Source organism: Coregonus lavaretus (assembly GCF_964263955.1).
Source record: "Coregonus lavaretus genome assembly, chromosome: 20".
NCBI classification, from domain to species: domain Eukaryota; kingdom Metazoa; phylum Chordata; class Actinopteri; order Salmoniformes; family Salmonidae; genus Coregonus; species Coregonus lavaretus.
In genome coordinates, this window is record NC_140007.1 from 11,863,383 (window position 1) to 11,872,097 (window position 8,715).

Consider the following 8,715-nt stretch of genomic DNA (forward strand, 5'->3'; position numbering starts at 1 on the left):
GGGAAAGTTTTCTGTGGGATTTACATCACTTGTAAGTTAAGTGTGACACAAATATTACAAGTGATATTTTGCTTTAACTAACTAGGCTAACACTCCTTTGCCCTTTCCTGACCTCCTGTTGTCCTTGTATTTTTCAACGTATGGTGTGCTAGGAGACTCTTATGGAATTCAACTCCAGACCACCTCAATACTCAAGCACCCCCCCCCCCCCCCCCCCCCCCACACACACTTCCTTTTTTTTCCTCCTCTACTATCTTCTTCTTACTACTTAGTAGCAGTACTTCTAACTATTGTTTCTAAGAATGATTGCTAATTTGTGGCTAATGAAAGTCAATATAGCTAATTGTATTGTTTCTTTGTCTCTTTTGAGAAGCCAATTAACCAGACCTATTAGCATTGTCTCTACATGTCACATCTTACTGTAGAGTAGCATACAATCAATTGCCAAATTGACCTCATGGTAGGGCAGAAGGAATTATGCATTTTCAACGCCATGCTTTTGGTTGTCTACTACTTATGTCCTTTTTCATAATCATAGGGCCTTGGCGCCACCATGTGGCTTACACTACTCAGTGGCCAACACCATTTGCGCAAAAGTGCATCTACATTAATTTACCGAAGGGTGTCGCTGCAAGAACGCAAGTGGAAAATAAGAAACACGTTGCAGACCGTCATGTCCCAAAACCAACTCCTATCCAGCACTCGTAGATAAAGAACTGGGTGAGTGTAAACTAATTGTCTTGGGACTGGACAGTGGGCACAGGATTTGCAATATATTGGCTTCATGGTTGCACGAGATTGCAGTACAATAGTTAGGTGACAATAAGGTATCACCCTCTTTTACCTATGTCACTCACCTGTGGAGTTGAAAATAATTTACAATAATAATAATAATAAGATATAACATGCTAATCGATAATAAACCATTACAATGTACCTACTGATCGCAATTGTAATGATGTCTTGTGTTGAACTTAATTTAAGCATTTTACATTTTAGTCGTTTAGCAGACGCTCGTATCCAGAGCGATTTACAGTAGTGATGTAAGTATCTTGTTACCAGCGCCCGTGGACAAAGGACAATTCAGGTTCAGACAAGAAGGTCGCACATCAAGGCAAGTCTTTATATGTTAGTTTTTTATTTATTTTACAGCCCTTTGGAATGGGGTATGGGTGAAACTTGTTATCAGCCTTGTAGGCAGAATATGTTATAGGGCTAGGCCTACTACAGTCTAGGACTGTGAAATGGAATATGCAGAGGAGGGATCATAGCTATAGGTCAATAGAACAACGCTCGAGTCAACTGTGTGTGTGTGAGAGAGATAGATTGCCTAAGATGCACAATAATGTGATGGGTTATCTGATCAAGTGTTGCAATTTCTAATCTATTTTTACTGTTATTATAGGGTGTAGCCTATGTCAAGGCCAGAAAGAGCAACCTACTAGGCAAAAACAGGCCTAGACATCCGGATGCTTTTTGCTTTTCGTAGCCTGTGACTGAGTCATTTGTGGATTGACAGACTGGAGGGGACTTCGGTACACAGTGGGAACGGACCATCGTCTTGACTTTCCAGAAGCAACAGTGTCAGAAACATAGTTCAAACCAAAAAAACCTGACCATGGGCGTGGTGTTTTTCATCCGGGGGAGTCCAAAAAATGTAGGCGCCGATGAATCACGGCAAAGCAATCCGTGTCGTTTCGGAAGAAATTAAACACAGGGCAGGTAGTGCAGCCAGTCAGTGCAGTCACTCTCAGCAGATAGGCCTACTCGTTGTTTAATCCGCCTCCAAACTCCTGGTCACCCTCATTGGGCGGCTCAGAGAAAGATGAGCTCATATTGGTTAAAAATAGTTTCACTCGTTGAGGCTAAAAATAACCCGCTATATAAAACAGAAGTTTGACTCCACGGCGTGCTACTACCAAGCTGGCCTCAGTCAGTGGAGGCTGAGGTGAGAACTGGATGAGAATGAAAATGCGGTGGCGGAAGGTTTTTCAGTTCTAGTCTCATGTCACGGCTCCTCTCAAGCCTTGCACAAGAAAGAGCGAAGCTGTGCAATACATCAGCCTTTCACGAGATGAGTGTTTGGGTGTAACCGGCTGAGTGCTCGGTGACGGGTTTCCTTCCTTTTTAGCAGCTGTGTCAGATTTTGCTGCCTCAATGGTTGTCCGTTTTTTTCAGTTGCAGCCTTGAAAGCAGACATTCGAAAAGCAGAATGACTTGTGCCAGCTTCTATTAAATTGTAATTTATAGGCCAATGGTCACAATGTAAGGGGCTAGAAACTTGACCTTCTTACTAACATAGCCTAATTGATTAATGTTCTACAATAATGTAATTTTATATAAAAAACAATCTGAATCCTTATTGACCTCCAGCACTCTCAAAAAGTGGCCCTCCAAAAATCCTACCTGGTACAGCCAGAGGGGACTGGTCACCACTGAGCCCGGGTACACTATGTTTCTTCCTTCTAGGTTTTTTTTTCCTGGCCACTGTGCTTCTGCATTGCTTGCTCTTTGGGGTTTAGGCTGGGTATCTGTTAAGCATTTTGTAACAACTTCTGATCTAAAAAGGGCTTTGTAAAATAAATTAGATTGTTGTCAGGTAGTTCTCAACCTTTAAGATCTCAGAAAAACATCCTCACTCCAGTGCAGTCATTCAATTCCCACACCACAAAAAAGGAAATGTGTTAAAGAATGTAATTTATTACACAATGTAACGAAGGCTAGTTTAAAAATACAGTTTCCAGTCATGTAAGTGTACATATGAATATACCCACGCCTTATATTTACAGATTTGCATACACCATGTTTTCCTGTTTATTTGTTTCAACACTTACTTTAGGGTTTCACATCCAAAAACTAAAAATGATTTGTACATAACAGAGACTACAATTTAAAGCAGTTATTAGCCCTGTTTGTGTTCCAAACAAACAAACTGAAAGCAGCCAACACGGAGTCCAGACAGGCAGAGCACTTGACTGGCAGTCCAGAGGCCAGCCCTTCTCCGACCGGCCCAACGACAGCATTTGGAAGGTGAAAGATTTCAAGGTAAAGCGTTTTAAACAAAAAGCAGTCCCGGGTTCTCCCCTCACCGTAAATACTGATAAATGTTTTCCATTACTTTTAAAAAATAAGATGAGTTAAAAAAAAAAAAAAAAAATTACAAAAATCTACGTTCAGGGATCATCTCCCAAAGCAAGGAGACAAGCTCCAGCGGCCGGCGAGTGTGAGGGGGCGGAGGAGGGGTCAGGTGGGATGTAAACGGGTGCTTCTCCGACCACACACTTGCCAGAGCCCCTGGTACAGGGGTAGGGTCCTGTCATGCAGTCTACAGCAGGAGACATTTATTGCTCTTCTTGCCCCTCCGGGCCTGTAGTGCCGCCCTGGTGGCCATCTCAAACACATCTCGTACGCCATCCTTCGACTTGGCTGAGCACTCCATGTAGCCGTACGCTCCAATCCTGTTGGCCATGTCACGGCCCTCCTCTGGCTTCACTGGCTCCTACAGAGAGAGTTAAGAGAGACTGTCAGGACAACGAATACACTGACCATATAAATGGGGAAAGAGTGATAGATACAGTTGAATGGTAAATGCCAGGGATGGGCAACTGGCGGGCCCTTTTTAAGGCCCTCGTATCAATTGTCTGATTCTCTGTAATAATGGTATGGGAATAATAATGCATTTTATTTTGTAAAGTGGTTTCTTGCATCAAACAACATTTTGAGTCACCTCCTTGTCTGAAGGACAAGTGGATAAACAGGTTAATGTCAAGCCCTGCAAATTTTTTCCAAATGTTTCATGGAATGTAGGCCTACATTGAACACCACAAATTGGCTGCTACTGTAGGCTGAATGATAGAACAGCTATTTCCATGTTAAAATGTTATGGGATGCATTTTTTCTATTGTTTTTGATGGTAGGCAACTCTGGTAGGCCTAGATTATGATCAAATAGCCACAGTAGCCTACTTGGCAACTTAAAACTTAAAGCGGGTACAGCCTCAATGTTCACAGTAAACATGCACTGGAAGTTGCACAGAATTTTCACAACGTTCAAGTTTGCACTCAGCAGACATGAAATTTGGTCCGTATGGGAAAAATGTTGAGGGAACATTGCCGGGGGGCCCATAGATTTTTTTTAGTAAGTCTCACTCAGATATAATATAAAAAACTGCAAACATTTCTCTCCACCCTGTAGCAAAATGTGTAGAATTGCAGGAAATTGGCTCTAACCGATCATGTTCCTCTTCACCTCATGGCAAAATGAGTAGAATAAATTAAATGTGTTATAAAATCGCTAAATCGTCTCTTCGCCCTATGGCAAAGTGTACAATTGCAGCAAACTTGCTTTAAAACTAACATTTTTCTCTATACTCCATGACAAAATGTGTAGAATTGCATGAAATTAACTCCAAAACATCAACCATTTCTCTCCGCTGTCAAGAGGGGGGCCACTAAAATGTTTTGCTCACAATGTTGGGGGAATGGATGTGGGTATGCAGAACCCCGAGCAACTGTGGTCCCCCGTGAGGAGTTCAGATTTTTTGTGTCCCCCCACCCCCATCAAAATTGCCTATCCCTGGTCTAGGCCTAGAGTGAGTTTCCCAAAACCTTTGTAGCCAACGCGGCACTTTATTTCTCAACCCGGTTTGTTTTTCCATCTGAGAAGTTGGTGGAGAGGGGAAATATTGGTGTTATTTCTACGTACCTGTTTCATCTTGGCCAGCTCGCGGCGTGTGTGTTCATCATTGCGCAGGTCCTTCTTGTTGCCTACGAGGATGATGGGAACATTGGGACAGAAGTGTTTGACCTCGGGAGTCCATTTCTCTGGAATGTTCTCTGTAAAAGAGCAAAAGGTTGGGGGTCATACAGGCACACACACCAATGCCCCAGTACGTTAGGCCAGCTGTAGGTAGTGTACAGAGGGTTGGAGAGAAGAGCTATTGCTGTCTTATGCTTGTGTGAGTGAGTACTTCACTAGCCAGTATGGGCTGAACAAACCACCTACATTCCCGTAATGGCAACGGACATAAAAAGAAACTGTGTGCTGATGATGGTAAGACAGAGAGCAAGTCTGAGTGCGTGTGAGCTCACCCAAACTGTCTGGGCTATCAATGGAGAAGCACATGAGGATGACGTCAGTATCGGGGTAGGAGAGGGGGCGAAGCCTGTCGTAGTCCTCTTGGCCAGCTGTATCCCACAGAGCCAGCTCCACCTAGTACAGAGTAGACAACCACCACTGTTAATCCACATAGGGCCAGACGTGCAAAAAAAATCTCTATACAGTTGAGGATTGTGATACTTTATGGACTTGCTATACATATAGAACTGCAATATGTATCAAATCGTGACCTTGTTTTGAAACCGGGGGCGTACTACCCGAATCCAATATATCTATCATTCATCTTCAAAGACTGCCCATTTCAGTTTTCCATTAAAAAAATATTTCCTGTTTAGTGCCTGCTGAGCAAGAACATGGTGCTGCCCTATTACCTCCCAAAAAACATTTGCTCAAAGTGGCAAGTGTATGGCAGCTGTTAGTGTTCTAGTGACTGGGTTTATCAGTAAACCCACGGCAACAGAAATAAATCATACATATACCATCTATATAAACATAACGTAAATGTAAATTCAACAGTTAATGATGTCTGCATACTGCAGACTTTCATGAACCCACAGCACATTGTTTGGAAAATCAGGATAAATGGATATTGGTTTTGGGGGTAGGTCAACTTCAATGACTAATGAATAGAGGAGGATGTCAGAAAAACACAAAACTCTTTGAACATGGATAACTGAACATTTCATGAAGGCATTCATAACTCTGACACTAAAGGGAAAAAATAAAACTCACAACCAAGAAGGGCAAGTGGGGAAAGCAAATTAGAGCAAGACACTTCGACAAGTATGGCACATGAAGTAGAATTCATTTAGCCAATAAAAACTAGGCTAGATGTCCCAGATTTCTAGTCGAACCATATTGAGGACAGGACACGTGGGTTTATAACCCCCTCGGACCTCTATCTAATAAAGCGCCATACGGTCGTACATTACAACTTTAGATTACATATTCATTACATTATTCAGTAGCATATGCTGCGCCTAATATGTTTATATTACTTGGTCAACTGAATAAACATGTGCCGTGCCATTATACCCGTCTGCCTCTATAGCTACAGATAAATCCAGCTCAATCTCAACCAGCCGATACCAGCAATGCCACCCTTGAACACACCAACACTGAAGCCACCTTCAAAACCTACTAGCAATTAGGCCTATGTATTTCACCTAACCTGGTTTACACCTTCAACTGAGAAATAGACAGTGTGTATGTTGCGTCTGTATGCATTACCTGCTTGCTGTCCACCTCGATGTCAGCCACATAGTTCTCAAAGACAGTGGGTACGTAGACCTCGGGGAACTGGTCTTTACTGAAGACTATCAACAGACAGGTCTTCCCACAAGCACCATCTCCCACGATCACCAGCTTCTTACGAATAGCCGCCATGCCTGAGAAAAGGGAAGTAAGATGCATGAAGAAACACAAGCAAGACAACAGCCTCATATTGAACAGGTTTTCATAACGTTTGTGGCCCCATAGGATCAGTGTGATGATTGACTCGACACTTCAACACAGCCAAACTTGTATCCTTGAATGATTTCCCCCCAGTGGGGCATATTGGGGAAAAACACTGGCCTTCAGCACCAGCAGAGGTTAAGGGATAGTTTACTTTTATATTAAAACAGACTGGGTAAGTCTATCAGTGTCCTACCATTCCCTGCCTGTGCAGAGATCAACAACCAATGTTAACCAACCAGGCTGTTGATCCAGAACAAACTGCAGATGTGGTGTATATCCTACATCTGACGCTGGTAATCCTCACCAAAAACCGTTAAGTGAGTTTCCTCATGTAAATATGTGGGCAAGGAATTTGACAACAAAGAGGAGGGAGAGAGAATGATGCCATCCATTTAGTTATTGGATTGCTGCTCAGGTTAAACTAGTTGTTGAATGTTATGATAACAAGTCAGGACCCACAATGAATGGAAAACATGTCCAATGTATTTTAGACTGAGGGACATGTGTGGGTCGTGAGGGACGTGTGTCCGACCGGACCACACATGTCCAACGTATGTACCACACAGAACGCACTGCAAATGCCTCTGCAATGCAATTAGCCATGCAGTGTTCCATTGGAAATTAATTTACTTCTGGTGTACCAAAACTCAATGACCGAGGCGTTAGCTTCTACCACGGCATGGTGTCCACAGGGTTGGTAGTCAAAAGATGGCTTGACAGAAATGGTAGCAGACGGTGAATGTTGAACTTTTGTTGCACCCATATCCAGATGATGCTGCCTAGCTACCATTTTGCGCATTAACACTATTGGTGTGATCGAGGGGTATTTATGTCACGCAGTATCCTAGTGATAATTGGTGTGATGTCCCTATTAACCACAAGAGCAGTGCAATGAAGTTCCTCACATACAGGACAGAATACGACACCGTCATGCAGATTTTAGTTTATTGGCTGACCAGACATCAATTCCGACTATTTAGGATGGACAAGCATTTAAGTAGCTAGATACTATAGCTAAGTACATTTGCCTATAGGTTGGGTCATTAAAATGTTCAGTAAGATGGCGTCAAGACATCAACAGATCGCTGCTGTCCGCAGTAATAAGGTCGGCCCCATTAAAAAAAAACTAACTTCAGCTCACCACCAGCTAAACAGCGTCTGGTCACAGAAGTAAAAAATTGTCAAAACTAGCTAGTTATTTAGAACAAAGAGACTAACGTTAATACTGGCAATTCATGGGCCGAGCTGAGCCACCCAATCAGATCTAAACAAATGGTGTTTGATAGGTAACAGTTAGCTAGCTAAAAAGAGTAGCTACCGTAGCTAGCTAGTTAGAACCTGCTTCCAGGATTGCACGTAAAAGTAAAAAAAAAAACAGTAACTACAGTAGTAACTACTTGGAAGAAAACCGTTAATTGGTCAGAATATGGTCGTGTTGATGATCGATAACGTTAGATGTTGGCTAGCTTGGTCAAGTGAATTAGCTAACGTAATTGTTACGTTACCTCGCAACAAACTGACACGCCGGTTTGTTTCAAATACTGACTTGCTACTGTACCAAGTTACCTTGTGGGGATACGTTAGTTACATGGGCGAGATTCGGCGATTCAATTAATTTTAGGATAAAAACTTTGTGACAAAACAATGGAGCTTATTTGTCAACAGTGTTGGATAACTAACCAGTTGGCTGTCAGTGCGGAAGCTATCGAGGACGTCCTCGGCTCGATTAGAAAAGCTAGACAGACGACGGTAAGGGACAACTTTCTAACAATGTATCCTACAATTACACTCCACCAATGTTGTCATATTAAACTTTTATTGCGATAAGTGTTTCGAAATTAGTTTTACCTGTTGTTTAGATGGCTAGAAGTCGTTTTCACAGGGCAGTGGTACTTCGTCGATAACCCTCGTTTCAATCCGATACAATGAATTACTTCGCGTGTACGCGAAAGGGCTAGGGGGAGGGGTGGCGGAAACGAGCGTGAGCCACGCCTGCGCGTGCACGTTGCATGAGTAAAGTATTTCTGCCTATACGTCTCTCCGTTTGAGTGTCGGTTTCGATGAGCATCCAACAGTTTTTTGGGGTTGTTGATATAAAAGCTAGCTAAGTGTATTCAGAAACATTTCCACACCAAATAG

General features: G+C 42.7%; 1 protein-coding gene across 1 annotated transcript; it reads right to left on the bottom strand.

The window, feature by feature from the left end:
* Nucleotides 1-2,677: 2,677 nt before the first annotated feature.
* Nucleotides 2,678-8,715, bottom strand: LOC311147655 (rho-related GTP-binding protein RhoA-B-like). The gene is made up of 5 exons (XM_084184393.1): nt 8,425-8,715; nt 6,349-6,506; nt 5,091-5,211; nt 4,705-4,835; nt 2,678-3,499 (listed from the first exon to the last, which is right to left on the bottom strand). The coding sequence occupies exons 2-5, from the start codon at nt 6,502-6,504 to the stop codon at nt 3,326-3,328; spliced, it is 582 nt and encodes a 193-aa protein (XP_084040519.1). The 5' UTR covers nt 6,505-6,506; nt 8,425-8,715; the 3' UTR covers nt 2,678-3,325.